Genomic DNA, 17194 nt, shown 5'->3' on the forward strand with positions numbered 1-17194 from the left:
TGAAGCAAAGGGAGTTCCAGGAGGCTACAACATTAAAAATAGGATTCTGATGAGGTAGTGGAGACCTCCTGACAGACGTGCGGACAAAGAATAGATGGTTGTTCACCAGATAGTGGTATCGCCCAAGTATCGTTGGGACATATTAAGGATAGCCCATGAAATTCCTATAGCAGGACATGTGGGGATCCGGAAGATCCAATCATGTATAAGCCAACATTTTTACTGGCCAGGTCTTTCCAAGGATGTGGTTCAGTTTGTTAAATTGTGCCATACGTGCCAGATTGTGGGAAAATCGCAACCTGCCATAAAACCAGCACCTCTAATTCCCATACCAGTTTTTGGGGAACCATTTAGTAGGGTGTTGGTAGACTGTGTAGGATCTTTACCAAAAACAGAAACGGGACACAATATATACTCACTAACCTGGATATGGCTCGGTTCCCAGAGGCCATTTCCTTGAGAACAATGTCTGCTAAGGTAGTGGTAGAAAAGTTAACCGAGTTCTTGACTACCGATGGATTACCGATTGAGATTCAGTCGGATCAAGATTCCAATTTTTTGTCTAAAAACTTTTGGGAAGTTATGTGTAACCTGGGTATAACACATTTGAAGTCTTCAGCATACCACCCACTGACACAAGGGGCTTTAGAAACGTACCATCAGACCCTCAAAATGATGATCAAGGCATACTGTCATGAATATCCCCATGATTGGGTTAAAGGGCTAGAATTTCTTCTGTTTACCACGAGGAATTCACCTAATGAGTCTAACGGTTTTAGTCCTTTTGAATTAGTTTATTGACATGAGATAAGAGGTCCTCTAAAACTAATCAAAGAAAAGTTTTTAGAACAGCAACAAATCTTCTGTGTTTGATCATGTATCTGTGTTCTGGGAATGGCTCACGAGAGCCTGCAGAGTGGCTCAGGAACACCTTAAAACTTCCAAACAACCATGAAAAAATTGGCAGACTAGCATGCCAAGACCCGAACATTTCAATCAGGGGATGAGGCATTAGTATTTACTGCCTTTACAGGGTGAACTGTTGAAAGCACGGTTCAGTGGTCCATATAAAGTGGTCAAACGAATTGGTAAAGTAAATTATTTGATTGACACTCCAGATTGCCAGTTAAAGAATCTGCTGTGTTATGTCAATATGTTGAAATAATATCATCGCTGGGAGGTGGATAAGCAAGCACAGATATGTCAAGTAGTAGGGACAGTGAAGAATGAAAGGGATAGTGAGGTTGAGGCAGAAGGAGGCCTAAATAATTCTGAAATTGAACCTCCTACTATTCAGTTAGTTAATACTGAATTGGTAGGGAGATTGGACATTATGCTTTCATATTAAGATGCAGAACAACAAGATGACCTAACAAGACTACTCACAGCATTTAAAGGAGTCTGTAGGGACAAACCAAGATGTACAACCTTAGTTGCACCTATTGTGGATGTAGGGGAATCCTTTCCTATGAAGCAGCATCCTTATCGCTTAAGTCCAGAGAACCAGGCCTAGGCAAAAGCAGAAATCCAATACATATTCGAAAACCACCTAATTGAACCCAGTCAAAGCAGCTGGAGTTCCCCAGTCATGTTCCTGCCTAAACCTGACACTTCAACAAGATTCTGCATAGACTACAGAAAGGGCAGATTCCTACCCAATTCCTTGCTTGGAAGACTGGATTGACCGTTGGCAGTGCCACGTTTCTTAGAAAAATTGATTTGTAAAAAGAATACTGGCAGGTTCCTTTAACAGCCTGAGCTAAAGAAATGTCAGCCTTTGTCACACCAGATGGCCATTTCCAATGCTGAGTGGTTCCATTCGGGCTAAAAAATGCCTCAGCAACTTTTCAGAGATTAATGAATCAAGCGGTAGCCAGTGTTCCTGTCTGTGTGGTTTGCCTTGATGATGTGCTGGTATACAGTGAGACTTGGAAGGACCACTTGCTCTGTTTAGAAAATTACAATCGGCTGATTTTGTGGTTAAAACTTGCCAAAAGTGAATTTACAAAAGCAAGGGTAACATACTCACGCATAAAGTAGGGTAAGGACAAGTGTTGCCGAGAACAGTGGAAGTACAGGCTTGATGGCGTTCCTTATCCCGAAGACTAAATGAGAAATCATGATGTTTTTGGGTTTCTATCGCAAGTTTGTACCAAGTTATAGTACTATAGCTGCTTCGCTGACAGAATTGCTACAAAACAAGAAAACCAAGATAGTGTGTTCAGGGGAGTGCCAAGCACTTTGGAGAGGCTGAAAGCCATTTTGATGAATGAACCAGTGTTGGTTGCTCCAAATTCACGAAGCTCTTCAAGGTAGCAATTGATGCTAGTGACCTTGGGGTCGGTGCAGTCCTGTTACAAGGCGATGAATTGGGCATAGAAAAGCCAGTGGGATACTTTTTCCAAAAAGCTAAATCGACACCAAAAAAGATATTCAACAGTGGAAAAAGAAATCCTGGGCCTATTACTAATTCTTAAGCATTTTGAAGTCTATGTACACCACGACTACAGAGAGACACTGATATATACTGATCATAACCCCTTAGCCTTTGTGGGGAAAATGCAAAAAACAGAATGCCAGTTTATTTCGCTGACATTTACAATTGCAACTTTATCATTTAAAGATTTTTCACATTGCGGGCAAAATGATGTAATTGCGAATGCTTTGTCTAGGATTTAACTTTGCTTTGAGTTATCTGAGTGCAAAGATGGTAAGAAGCCGAACTGTATTAGCTACGGGTAAAGAGTGAATGCGAGTGAATGTGTTTAAAAATGGCGTTTCATTCCTCCAAGGATGGAAGTTATGAAAGTTCTTCCATTTTTTGTTGAATATTTTTTGAGGACATGTATTTAAATTGTGGAGATGGATTCATGTGTTTTGGAAGGCTGAAGATTTCATAGTTGCTGGACTCTTGTTTTTAAAGTTCACTGAGGCAACACTTGAGATGTTGTGATGAAAGCAACCTTTACTGAAACTCACATGTCTTGAGATAAATAAACAACAGAAGCCTTTAGTGACTTGGGAAGATGTTTACAAAGAAGTGACAAGACAAGATTTATGAGGGTCAGGAGTTGTTTTTCACTCCTGAATTGTTGTCTTGGTTAGTTGGGGTGTGGACAGTGTTGAAAGCAGTTGGAGATGAACCTGCCAAGAGAGCTCATCCTTTTCGATCTCTTTGAGAAGCCCTGAGAATCAAATGCAAGAGATAGAGAAACTGATGCTGCATTTCTCCTGAAAAGCCTGCCAGAAACCCTTGTTGCTGCAATTCTCCTGGAAAGCCTACCAGACTGATCCTTAACGTCGCCTGAAAGAAACTGCTCCAGAAAGATCCCAGTGACAGTCGTCTACGCATATTTGGGGTGCCAGAATAAAGGGACAACTGATATCATTCCAAATCATCTCCTTTTTCTTTAAGAATTGACATTTATTGTCCAAAGTATCTTTATTTTTCTTTTAACCAGTGTGGGGGTGGTTGTGTGTGTGTATTTCGAAGGGAATATATGTGTTTACTGTCATATTTCAAACTGTGTTAAAGCTTTACATCTTTATTAACTAAGTACTGTTTTATAATTAATAATTTTATTGTTAAAGAAACCGGTTGGTGGATTTTATTCTGAAATAAAAGTAGAGTCTACGATTGACCATATTGGTAACTGGGTAAACATTTAAGTATGTGTTCTGACCTGTGGAGAAATGGAACTAGAAAAGATAGTGCATTCCTTCCGCGTAGGTCATAACACAAACTTCATGTAAAATTTCTGAACCCTCTCTCAACCCTTCACATCCTTCCTAAAATGTGCTGCCCAGGATTGGACAAAATACTCAGTTGAGGCTGAACCAGTGTTTAACAAAGGTTTGCCATAATAACCTTGCTTTTGAACTTTTGTTCCCCCTATTTGTAAATCCCAGGATCCTGTATGCCTTAATAACCACTTTCTGAACCTGCCCTGACACTTTGAACGATTTGTGCAGATATACTCCCTTTTGAATTATATCCATTATTTATATTGCTTCGCCTTGTTTTTCCTCCCAAAATCTATAATTTCACACTTCTCTGCCTTAAATTTTATCTACCACATTTCTGCCCATTCTACCAGTTGTCTATGTTCTTTGGAATTCTATCACTATCCTCCTCACAATCCAAGTTTTATCATTTGCAAATTTTGAATTTGTGCCCTGCACACCCAAGTCTAGGTCATTAATATATGTGGGTTCCACATTTGTCCAAATGACTGTTAATTTTGTCCAGCATTAGTGCTTCTAAAAGCTTTCCCACCACTGAGATTAAACTTCATGGCCTGTAGTTACTGGGGTTATCCTTGCACCTGTTTTTGAATACACGTGTAAGATTTGAAATTCTCTCGTCATCTGGCATCGCGCCTGCATCTAAGGAGGATTGCAAGTTTAAAGCCACTGCCTTTGTACTTTCCACCCTTAGTTCCCTCAGTATCCTCGGATGGATCTCATCTTGACCTGGTGACTTACCAACTTTAGGTACAACCAGCCATTCTAATAACTCATCTTTATCAATTATGAGCCCATTCAGTGTCTCGCCTAGGTCCTCTTGCACAATGACTTGGGCAACATCTTCCTTGGCATAGACAGATGCAAAGTACTCATTTAGTACCTCAGCCATGCCCTCTGCCTCCATGCATAGATCCCTTTTTTGGTTCCTAATCTGCCCCACCACTCCTTTTACTATTTGTATGCCTATAGCAGACTTGTGGATTCCCTTTTATGTTAGCTGTTGGTCACTTCTCGTACTCTTTTTTTTTTTTCCCCCCCCACTTCTCTCTGAACTTTGTTCATCCAGTTTCTCACTGGAATTCTCAACATTTGTCATAGGCACTCTTTTCTGCCTCATCTTGCTCTCTAAGTTTTTCACCATCCAGGGAGCTCTGGTTTTGTTTGTCCTACCTTTCCCCTTCGTGCGAATGTACCTCGACAGTACCCGAATCATCTCCTCTTTAAAGGCAGCTCATTGTTAAAGTTACAGTATTGCCTGCCGATCTTGGATTTCAGTTTACCTGGGCCATATCTGTTCTCACCCCATTAAAATTGGCCCTCCCCCAGTTCATTATTTTCTTTGGATTGCTTTGTGTCCTTTTTGGTAGCTGATCTAAAACTTAAGATACCATGAACATTGCCCCCCAAATATTCCCCTACTGTCACTTGATCCACTTGTCACACCTCATTCTCCAGCTGTGCTTTTTTTTCTTGTTGGTCTTACTCTTTCCTTATTTAACCACTTGCTCTTTATGTATTTATAAAACATCTTTGGATTTTTCTTGATTTTACTTGCCAGTATTTTTATGCCCTCTCTTTGCTTTCCTAATTTCCCTTTTTAATTTCACCCTTATACTTTCTATTCTCATCTGGACTTCATGCCGTTTTGAGCTCTCTGTATTTGATGTAAGCTTCCATTTTTTGCCTTATCCTACTCTTTGGCGTCCAGCAGTGGTCTACTTTTGTGTCCAGCAAAGATCTGTGTTGGGTTTCAACTATTCACCGTATTCGTTAACGCCTTGAATGATGGAATACGTAGCCACATGTCCAGATTTGCTTCTGACACACAGATAGTTGGCATTGTCAGCTGTGCAGATGGAAGCTGAAAATTGCCAAGAGACAGTGATAGATCAAGTAAATGGGCAAAACTGTGGCAGATGGACTTCAGTGTCAGCATATGTGAGCTCTTTCACTTTGGACTTAAAAAGGATAGAACATGGTACTTGCTAAATAGTGAAAAGCTAGAAGCAGTGGAGGTCCAAAGAGACTTTGGGAGTCCAGATACATTGACCATGAAAATGTCATGAACAGCTGCAGAAAATGATCAAAACGTCAGTTGGAATGCTGACCTTTATATCTAGAGGACGAGAATACAAGGAGGGGTAAGTCTTGCCTTAGCTTTACAAAGTCCTAGATAGACCACACCTGGTGTACTGTAAACAATTCTGGGCACCACACCTTATAAAGGATAAATTGGTCTTGGAGTGAGTAGCATGTATATCTACCAGAGTGATAATTTTGAGGAGACATTATAAAAACTGGACTTGTATTCCCTGGAATTTAGAAGGTTAAGCCACGATTTGATTGAAATTTTCAAGATATTAAGGGGATCAGATAGGATGTATAGAGAGAAGTCTCGGACTGGGGGCATTGTCTCAGAATTAGAGCAAGACCATTCGGGAGTGAAATTAAGAAACATTTCTACATAAAAAGCATGGTAGAAGTTTGGAACTCTCCTCCACAAATGGCAGTTGATGCCAGATCAATTTCTAATTTTAAATCTGAGATTGACAGATCTTGGTGAACCAAACACATTAAAGGTTAGAGGGGCAAATGGGGTATATGGAGTTAGGTTGCAGATCACCCACGATCTCATTGAATGGCAGTACATGCTTGAGGGGCTAAATGGTGTACTTTCTCCCCCCCCCCACCACCACCCCACCCCCCATGTTTCTGTGTTCCAGTTCCAATTCCACCCAACTGCACATGCTGTCATTCAGAAACAGACAGTTGAGGACTTGAGGCTTGCCAGGAGCTGCTGATCCTGCAGAAGCGATAGCTTCTCTTCCCACATTGTACCCGTTATCTCTTGAGTCTCCCGATGGTCTCTCCTTTAGCGACTCCCCTTCCTCATCTACATGCTGCCCCTTGGTGATATAAGGCACAGATAATGGGATCAGCTTCCACGTGGGCATAGGTGGCACCCAACGTTATCTCTCCATAGCCTCTCTTAACCCCTCCACACTGCTTGTGTGACATCTGATCTCAGATGAACTGCAATTTCCTCCAACAAAACATTAGAAAGAACCCAAGTCATCGCCTTTGTCTCCTTTCACAAGGTCCGTGTCTTTGTCACCAATTCCATTTCCTTCCCTGGCTGAACTTGTCTGTTGGTAACTTCAGCATCCTATTGAACCCTGATCTGGTCTTCTGACCTCCATATCCTCTCCATCGCTGATGTTCTTACTTCTACCTTTGTAACATTGCCCACCTCTGCCCCAACCTTGGCTCATCTGTACCTTGTCACCTACAGCCTCAACTATTCCAATGCTTTCCTGGCTAGCCTCCCAGCTGCTACCCTTGGTAAACCTCAGCAGATCCAAAACTCTACTGCTCTTATCCTGTCCTGCAATTAATGTCCGTCATTTATAATTTAATTTGGGAGATAGTGAAATAAATGCTTATGAATGGATTACAATAGAAGCTAAAATAAACTAACTTCAAAATCAGCGAAATTTTTATTTTAGAGAAATTTGACGTTCCACAAATATAAAATTAGTTTTTCAGGGCCTGTGAGGGCACACAGCAGTAATTCGAAATTAGTACACCATCAACATGGTGTAATGTTTTCAAGGGTTCTTAGAACAAGATAGACTGTGTAATAGTGAGAATTCTTATCAATTTCATTGATTTCCTTTGATTGCAATACATTGGATATTGGGGTATTAGACTGATTATTACTAGGTACACATATAGACTATTAGTGAGTTATTGAGTTACTATTGGTTATGATGGGATCTGAGTTTTACAGGTGTTAGTATTATTTAGTGCATTACTATTCAGTAAGTTACTGGTAGAATCAAAGTTCTTCCCACCTGATTTCCTTCTGTGCAATTTTCTCAATTTGCTTTTTTTTAAAAGTAGCAGCTTTCAGGAATAAGAAGAAACTTTAAAATGCAGTTTATTGTGTTCTAGGAGAAAGTTCTAAGTGCTTATAAACTGCTTGGTAAGAACAAGGTGGGAAGAGGTACTTTGTGCAGGAGGAGGCTTGTGAGGAGTTTAGACCATTTGGTCTAAATGGCCTGTTTCTGTACTGTTGATCCTTTGTAAGACAAATGTAAAATAAATTGATGAATTACAGGGTATGGTGATCGCAGAGACAAAACGGCAGATGCATGAAACATTGGAAATGAAAGAAGAAGAAATCTCTCAACTTCGTGCAAGAATTCAGCAGTTCAGCGGACAACGTGAAGAGCTGCTTGAACAGAAAGAGAAGTCTGACAAAGCTGGTAAGCAGTTCCTGCTTGTTTAATTTTTTTTTTGCTTTCTTTAAAAAAATAATTTCTTTAAGTAGATATCTATCTTAGTGGAATTCAATCAAATGAGCAAGTAAATCCAGATTTGGTGGGTGGAGGAAAAGATAGCGTATATGGTTTAGTCAGATACTTTATCAACAAATTAACAGTGTGCTTTTGAAACTAACTAGCAATTGAGGATTTGTGAAGTCCGAGCTTAGATTGTTATTCCACCATCTTATATTATGTTGATACTTTGTGCACCAGTTTGCTATTGCATGTTTTAACTGTGCTCTGCGATTCTGAACTTTGAAAGGTACACCAATAGTAGGTCAAAGGAAAATTTTCACAATTAAACATATGGTGTTTCTTCAACCTGCTATTGAAAGTCTGCTAACACAGGTATTTGAGCATTAATTTGATGAAAACTTTTGATGCTTGCAGATGCTGTCCCTCAATATTCACTAACTTTTCTTTGTTGTCACTCATTTCGTGGCATTTTACTATGTTAAAGTTTACTAACTCTGAGTGCATCAACCTTCATAACTTTTTATCTGCCAAGGCAATGATAGTGATGAAATAAATAGTCACTTGCTTTATACTCAGTAATTAAATCCTTCCCTAGTTCAAAGATTAGAATGTGTTCAAATGAGATTATAAACCAGTATTTTATCAATGAGCATTATCGCTGAGAGTTCGGTGAGAATCTGATGCTTTGTGTACTTTGTTCATGACCTAATTTGACCAGTATTGCCACCTATTTAATGGGAGGATAATTTACAATCAGCTCTTTGGAGCTGTTTTGTTGCAATAATGTTGAGGCAGTGTTAAATTTATTCAAGTAACAAAAATAAGTATTTTGCCCAGCTAGTATTTCTTTGTATTCAGTGTAGATGGTGTAAAATTAAGGTTTTTTTTTGCTTCATTTTTGAGTTTGTATAACTTCAGTTTACATTTCAATACCAAAGACACAACAGCCTGGATTTTGTGGTAAGAATAACTGTGAAGCTATCAGTGTTCACAGTTGTTGAGCAGTAAATTGGATAGCAACTTTCAGTGTTTGCACATGTGCAGTTACATGTGGAAATCAGAAACTGGTTGTCTGATTTGCGTTGCTTCTCCAGAAGCTTTGCTTCACTGGTATCTCACTGAGAGATTTGACATTGAAACGCTTGATGGGAGTGAAGTTAGGACCCGAACTAAACACTCTGGAAATTGTTGGTGCTTGTCCATTCAAGTGTAATTGAATTTTTAATGGCATGATGAGTGTCAATTACTGCCTGACAATCACTCTGACACTGAAAATTTACTTCAACAAATACCATATCTCATTATTTAAGATAGTAATTACTGTTGGAGATCTTCAAGTTTTTTTTTCACTTTTTCTTTTTATCTGTCTCTTAATCCCATCTTTCTTTCCCTCTCATGATTTCGTTTTTTTTGTATTTGAATTTACATTAAATTGAATAATGTAAGTTAGACTTCCTAGTTCAGAATCTGTATCCCTCAGTAAAGATTCTTCAGTCTCATTGGTTGAAGAGATGTGCTGTTGCTCTGTTCACAAGGTTCCAGATCCCCTATACAGGGCACTGCACTTTTTCAGACTCCCGATGACAGTAAATTGTGGCATGAAAGCCTATGAAAAGTCTGTGGGCAGCTGCAAGCATAATAAATGCGAGTGCCTTCTTTCGCTGTTGACTGTAAAATCTGGGCCCAAAATATTTGGCAGCAGTGTTTCACTATGTTTTATTTTATATCTTCATTTTTATCAGGTCTTTTTTGCATCTTCCACACCACTGTGCTGTGTAATTTCCTTGTTTTAAAATTATTAAAGCTGTGGGTAATTAAAATTAGTATGTTTTTCTTTGTTAATGAGCTGTTGGGGCACTACACTTGGTTTCATTGTGCCCAGATTATGGAGGGGAAAAAACTGCCAGGAGTTGCCACTACTGATTACCATCCAGTGAAGTTGTTGAAGATGGTGCATGTGTGGACAGTGAGGACAGGATTAGGCTGGACAGTACTTTACCCCAGTGATCGAGTAGCCTGGTGACATTCAGCCTTACATGAAGAATGGCTTCTAGGTACTGGCACCTGTGCAACTATGCTAAGTCACCATTGCCAGGAAAATGTACTACTATAAATTTTATCATGAAATTAATATGCATTTTATTTGATTATACCATTCTGGCCATTGGGTAGTTAGCATGTTCAATTAAACCACAATCTGATCCTCATTCATGTTTTCAATGCATCATCATATGCAAATTTTACATGGCAGCAGTGTCTGATTTGTGTTGGTATCTGAGCAAAATTGGCATTGTTGATACAAGTTCTTATTCTTAGGAGTTGATAATTCTAACTAAGGAGGCAAAGTATAGCAGGTGCAGTAAGTATTGCTTGATGAAACAGATTTAATAGGTTACTCTTAAATGGAAGGTACTGTTAGATTTCTTTTTTTAATTTTGAGGTTCACAATGCAGAAATCTTACACAAAATTTTATTTCTGTACATCCACGCATGCCAATAAGTGAATCATGGTGCCTTTCCCAAGCCTTGTATGAACAGGACTGGGGTAAGGGCTCTTCTTTCTTACACTCCATAGTGCTTGCACTTGTGCAACAAGTAAACCCTATGTTTCTCAGGCAATAGTTTGAATCCTTTATGTTCTTGGTTCTAGCTAATGTATGACAATTGTCAGTTATTTCTTTCATGCAAAAACACCCACTTAAAATAAAGATGGAAGTGTTAGTCAAATTATGTTTTCCAATTTGTGTGCCTACTTTGAGCACATATTTCAGAAATGCATTGCATTTTTCCAGGTACTGAAATTAATTTGCCTTTTTTTCAAAGAAATGAACACCAGAAATAGTAAATCTTCATAGTCTCATTAGATGCAAGGATGAAGAATTGAATTGATTCTTTTCAGATCCTTCAGAAAATCTTAGCCCTAAAGTAGAAGCCCTGGACAATAAATAGAAATGAAATACACGAGTGTCAGATCATTTCCCTATCTCCAAGGGTCTCTACTGGAAACAACTAAGTATTGCAACACTCAAATTTTTCAGAGTGCAAAGATGTAGTACTGTACATGAACACTAGTCCGGTGCTTGACCAAACTTCATTTGAACTAAACAAACTGTTTTATAACATGGTTACTTTGGTAATGGGACTCATTCAATGTATGCAACTGGCATTGAGATGCCTAAAGTTAATTGCTTAAGCAGCAGAAATAATGTCCTATATAAAGAAAAATCCAAGTTAAGAATTACAGCTTAGGGTCTTAGGATGGCATGCACACACAGACAGAGTAGAATTCCAGTTCGATATAGGTCTGTATATAAAGGTTTGCAGATACCATTAACACCAGTATTAGTGGATATAACAAGACACTCACAATGTAATTGACTTATTTGTCTGCCAATTTTATTATTATTGGTATTCTTCTGCTATTGAGTGTGTTACGAGCAGGCGAGAGAGGTTTGGCGTTCCCTTTCAGCTTTCACTTGGTCTTACTGTAACGGTTTAATTTTAAACACACCCTGTTTTTAGCTCCCACTTGGTGAATCCTTGTCCACCGCTTTCCAATTATAAGGCAAATAAACCAGCACAAACAGGCTTTCTTAGGTTTAAAGAAGAAAAGTTGCAATTTATTAAACTTAAACTCTAATTCGGTTAACGCCAACAGATACATGCCATGCCCCACGCTAGCATGCATACGCAATACACAACTGCAAATAGAGACAGAAAAGAGCGAAAGAAAAATGAAGTGGAAAAGTTTGAGGCACTATCTGAAGAGTTTTTGTTAAGGTTCTTCAAGCTCACTGCAGAGTCCTTGATTGTAGGTAGATTTTGCTTTTCGTTGGGGCCCAGTATTCTTTTTAAATTTTGTTCACTGTCGGAGACTTTTCTCTCTTGGGGTTCATGTATCTTCGGTGGATTCAGAGGCTTGTGAGAAAGAGATGGGAGCAGGCAGACAGGAGAAGCTGTGGCGAGCCAGCCAGGAGACATCTTTTCAGTCTAGGAACGTTCTGCTTTCTGCCCAAACTGTTTGTACAAATTCTAAAAAACTCAAGTTGCCCAGCAGGTTTGTCATGTGACTAGCTGGTTTGACCATGTCCGTTTGTGTATTCGGCCATCTTAGCAGTCAACCTGGAATGCAAGCTCCCCCAACTTCAACGTCTGGTGATCAAAAGTCCATTGTGGGTTAAATGTCAGAGAATGGCTGCTTTGTCCTTCTAAACACTGTCTGTTAATATGCAGATGTCTTTTCCAGCCACGGCTGATCTGTTTAACAAGTCTTTTTCACTCCAGTAGCAGTTTAAAATCAATGTTCGTGACAAAATTAATGTGCCTCATTCTTGGCAGGTGGGGGCCCAGCATGACAAGTCCTTGCTTAAAGGATCTTTTTGATCTGCAAGTGTTGGCAGGCTATTGATCTGTGGAGTATCACAGCTCAGCCCAATCCTGATGCCTATGCCTGCACTTTGAATAGGTCATGCTGGATGGTGACCAGAGGTGGGAATGTTGCCTACCTTTTGTTTACCTTTTTGCTTCTTGGCTTCCTTCCCAAAACCATCTAATGTTGAAGTCAATCATTACACCTGTACTACCAGCCAGCTGAGATCAGTTAATTCAATACAGATTAGGGGTCAGCCTTGAATTGGCTTGGTTAACATGGCTCAGCTATTCATTGCCTTAACTAGTTGAACCATCGGTGATCTCAATAACTTGAGTTTTGATTGAACTCTGTCTATTGTTTAAAACCTTGGCTATAAACTTGGACTAGCGACAAATGCTTGTCAGAATCAAATGAACCACCAATTCTCTGTTTTTGAGTCTCTCGCAATTTATGTATTGATGCCTCACTGGACTAATATTCTGCCAGGTCCAGTCTAAGACACCAAGCAAACACAGCACCTCAGAATCCAATATTTCAGTGTATTACATACAGACATTGAAACTGCCCAATACCAACCAAGTCTGACTGCTCACATTATCAGGCTTAAGGAGGATGGTAGCACACTGGTGTGTTACTAGACTGGTAATTCTGAGGCCTGGTCTAATGCACCATGACAGCTGGGGAATTTTAACTCAACTAATTAATAAATCTGAAATAAAATACTAGTCTCATTAATGACCATGAAACTACCGGATGGTTGTAAAATTTCATCTGGTTCACCGAGGACCTACAGGGGAAGAAATCTGCCATCCTTACCCAGTCTAGCCACACATGACTCCACAGCAATATGGTTGACTTTTAACTGCCCTCTAAAATGGCATAACAAGCCCCCCAGTTGTATCAATCCCCCACAGCAAAATGCACTGTGGGTGTACCCACTACACTGCAACAATTCCAAAAGGTAGCTCACCACCACCTTCTCAAGGGCAATTAGGGATGGGCAATAAATGCTGGCCTTGCTTACATCCCAATAACAAATAACAAAAAGGCTTTGCAATGGTGGATAGATGTGATGTGTACAGGTAGATTGTACTTATCACATACATTGGCTGTTCTGGCTTCTGCTGAATTCTGAACAGTGCTGTGTGTCGTACATATACATAAGCAACAAGCTACTTTTAGAGTGAGTTGGCTGAGTGCATGCCTTGATAAAATTGGGTAATTCTGAGATAGCATGTAAAGAAAAAAATTCTGTTATGTAGATGAATATTGAAAATATTTTAATACTGTTGCAGATAAACTTCATAGTTGGTTAATTATGTATTAGCCTATGAATTGATCAAACAAAAGTAATTCCTTCGAAAGCACCATTGTTTGCAGTCCCATAAACAATAACCCATGAAAATTCCCATGGCTTTTTAGATTTTTTTGTAGCATTATTTCTCCAAGTCTGAGACTTTGTCGGAGAGCAGGGGTGGTGGTGGTGGCGGGTGCAGGACAAAATTAATTCTGAATGTAAAGCAGTGTAATTGCCTGAGATCCATAGTTTTAACTTTAACGTAACCTTATGTGTGGTTTTGTGGAAGTTTATCATTGTTGCTTGCTTCTTTGATGGATGTGCCCTTTTGAACTGCTGATATGTGCTGTGAAAATGACTAACGCAGTGCTTATGCATGTGCTGTGGTTCAACATTGTAGATTATCTAAGATGAGCAAAATGGACCTTGACAGGTACAAGGACTTGTTTTGATTAGCAGATAACTCGAATGATTTATGTGAGATAATTCCCACCTAAAACTAAAATACTACATTTTCTTGCCAAGCCTTTGAAAACAGACTTAACTGAAAATGCAACTTAGATCTGGCACTTTAATATTGTAATTCCACGGCAGTAATTTCATACTAATAACTAATGGTGTCCATAATAACGCATTTATTGTGAGCTTCATTGCATGTAGAACTGCTGGAATGGTACAGGTGTTTTGATGCTTGACTCACTTCTAGATTTGTGTAGGTGCTGCTTTTATTATTTTGAACTGGTCAAGGAAATAATTACCAATACATTTTTTTTGGCATTAATTGCATGGTAATTCTGGATTTGGAAACTTGTAAATTGAGTTTTATGGACTTACACTTAAAAAGTACTGCGATTACAATTACTGCACAAAATTAACTATGTACTTGCTAATTGTTGAAAATTTTTTAAAAGACTTCAGGTATCATTAAAGTTCTTGCAGTTCAAATCAATTTTGTAAATACATAGAGCAAAATAACTATCTGGTTGGATTTTAAAATGTTTTAAACGTTTTAGTGTACTTTTTGCTTCAAGGCGTTGTCCGTTTGGTACTCTTGTTATTTTTCAGATTTTTGCATTGATTTTCTCCAGATGTGTATAACTTTTGCTTTACAACAAGCATCTTGGATTTGTTGAGACTTTGCAAATGTTTTTCTAAGTTTTATCACTTTTCAAAGCAGCTGATTTAGTTTAAGCAAATTATTTTCTAACCAGCAGCTGCTCTGAGTAAATAACACCCAAAAGTGTACTTATATTTATGTAAAGCAACAAATGAAAGTGTAGAAGAACCAACTGGTGCATGGTAGTTGAATTTTTCATTGAAATATTTGTCAACTGTATAGGGTTATTGTGTTTACTGCTTCCTTGGAATCTACCATTAAAATGATGACTTACATGGGAAACATTTTACAAAACTCTGAAGTTGTCCAGATGAGTTTTGTAGATTTGAGTGAATTGGATGCATCTTATACGGTTCTGAAGAAAAATGTCCCAAAAGGCTTCCCGGTGGCTTAAGAAAAAAATGGATCCTGTGCCAATAAAGGAAATTATAGGGGGATGACAAAATGCTTTATCAGAAAGTTGGTTGATAAGGAGGACTTTGAAGGGAGGTGATGAGGCAGATAGGTTTCAGGGAAATTAATCAGGATGGGACCCAGATGACTGAAAGAACAGGTGCTGGTGAATGAAGGAAGTTGGAATGCAGAGAAGTCTGTAGTCAGGAATGGATTGTTTTTTGGTTGGGGTTGTTATTCTGGACAATGTTAGTGATAGGGAGAGGTAAATCTGTGAAGGAATTTAAACACGAGGATGAGCATTTTAAATTTGAGTCATGGTGAAACAATGTGGTGATGTCCAGGCGGGATTTGGATATATTACAGATACAGTGTTTGGGTAAGCTGAAGTTTATGGAGAAAGGGAAGTCATCCAGGATCACATTGGAATGGTCAGATATTATGTATCATTGTGTGTAGATATGGATATGAATGTTAATATCTGTATTTGATGGACTTTGCTGCGTGCAAAAATGTTTTAACAAAAAAATTAGAAAAACTTCACCTTTTATCCCAAAGCTTATTTAATAAGTGAATTAACATTATTCAAGAACTATTTCACCATGTTATTTTCTGTACTTCATATGTTTCTTCTCTTCCTGAGGATCTTAATAACCATGTACAAGAGGGATGTATATGAGGGTAGAATTACTGAAGCAGCCTTCTGACATGAATCTTTGTACCACTTCAAAGGCTCACCACTTCAATCATTGTGTAATTTGTCATTACCTTAATTATCTTGAAGAAAAAAATAAGACTGATATTTGGTAATCTATCTTCTACACCTACTTGATTGATTTGTTGATAAATAATTCTTCTGGTTATCTCTCAATCTGTAGTCTGGCTATGCTGCAAACTATCCAAAAACTCTTTTGACTCTGATTCAGCCCATATTAGATCTGTATTTCCATATACTCCATGAATAGATTCACTCTAATGCTAAGGCTAATCATGACTTGGGCTCTCCTGTGCACATGTCTTTGGTCAGTATTTGCTCAGGGGACTTACATTTGTGAAACACTGTCCATCTTTGCAAAGTTGGTTTAGCTGAGCCTCCTCACTCAGATTTCCAGTAACAGACACCTTGAAGTGAAGTCACATTCCAGATGAAGGATGGTTGCATCCTAACTATTGTAAAATTTGTTTTGAATTCAGATGTTTCTTAAGGCACTACGTTGTAGTGTTAAGAGGCAGCATAGGTATATAAGGCTACTAAAAATGTGTACAGAATTCCTGTTTTTGTATTGAGTGGACTTGCACAAGACCTTAGTTAAGCTCCAATTGGTAAATTGTGTACTATTTTAGGTCTGCAAGTGAAGAAAGGATGTAACATCAATAGAAAATATGCAGCATATGTTCACTAGGATTTTCAGGCATCAGGGTTACTTATGAAAATAGACTTGAAAAGTTAAGGCTATTTCGCTAGATCTGAGAAGATTTTGTAGTGATCTGATAGAGGTCCTAAAGATTATGAAATGAGATTCATTGTTGTAGCAGGTAATCTTATACACACTTCTGTTGCACCTAAACTCTATGGTTCCAGTGTCTTCCTTGCCAACCAAAAGAAATTCAATTTTATAAAAGCAAAATACTGCAGATGCTGGAAATCTGAAATAAAAATAGGAAGTGCTGGAAATACTCAGCAGGTCTGGCAGCATCTGTGGTTAGAGAAACAGAGTTAACGGTTCAGGTCCGTGACCTTTCATCAGAAATTTAATTTTATTCTTTTATTGGAATTGTAATTAATAAATCTGGAATTAAAAAAACTAATCTCAGTAACGGTGACCATGAAACTACCAGATTGACGTAAAAACCTAACTGGCTCGCAAATGCCCTTTAAGGAAGGAATTTTGCTGTCCTTACCCTGTCTCGCCTACATGTGACTCCAGACCCACAGCAATGTGGTTGACTGTTGACAGCACTCT

The 17194-nt window shown here is 38.7% G+C and overlaps 1 protein-coding gene across 1 annotated transcript in view; it reads left to right on the plus strand.

Moving 5' to 3' along the window:
* LOC137370287 (golgin subfamily A member 4-like) overlaps window positions 1-17194 on the plus strand; it is a 282307-nt gene that overhangs the window by 107340 nt on the left and 157773 nt on the right. The window contains 2 exon segments of the mRNA XM_068032665.1: window positions 7868-8015; window positions 11090-11203. Coding sequence (XP_067888766.1) covers window positions 7868-8015; window positions 11090-11203 — 262 coding nt within the window.

This window comes from Heterodontus francisci, chromosome 5 (genome assembly GCF_036365525.1).
Source record: "Heterodontus francisci isolate sHetFra1 chromosome 5, sHetFra1.hap1, whole genome shotgun sequence".
Taxonomy (NCBI): domain Eukaryota; kingdom Metazoa; phylum Chordata; class Chondrichthyes; order Heterodontiformes; family Heterodontidae; genus Heterodontus; species Heterodontus francisci.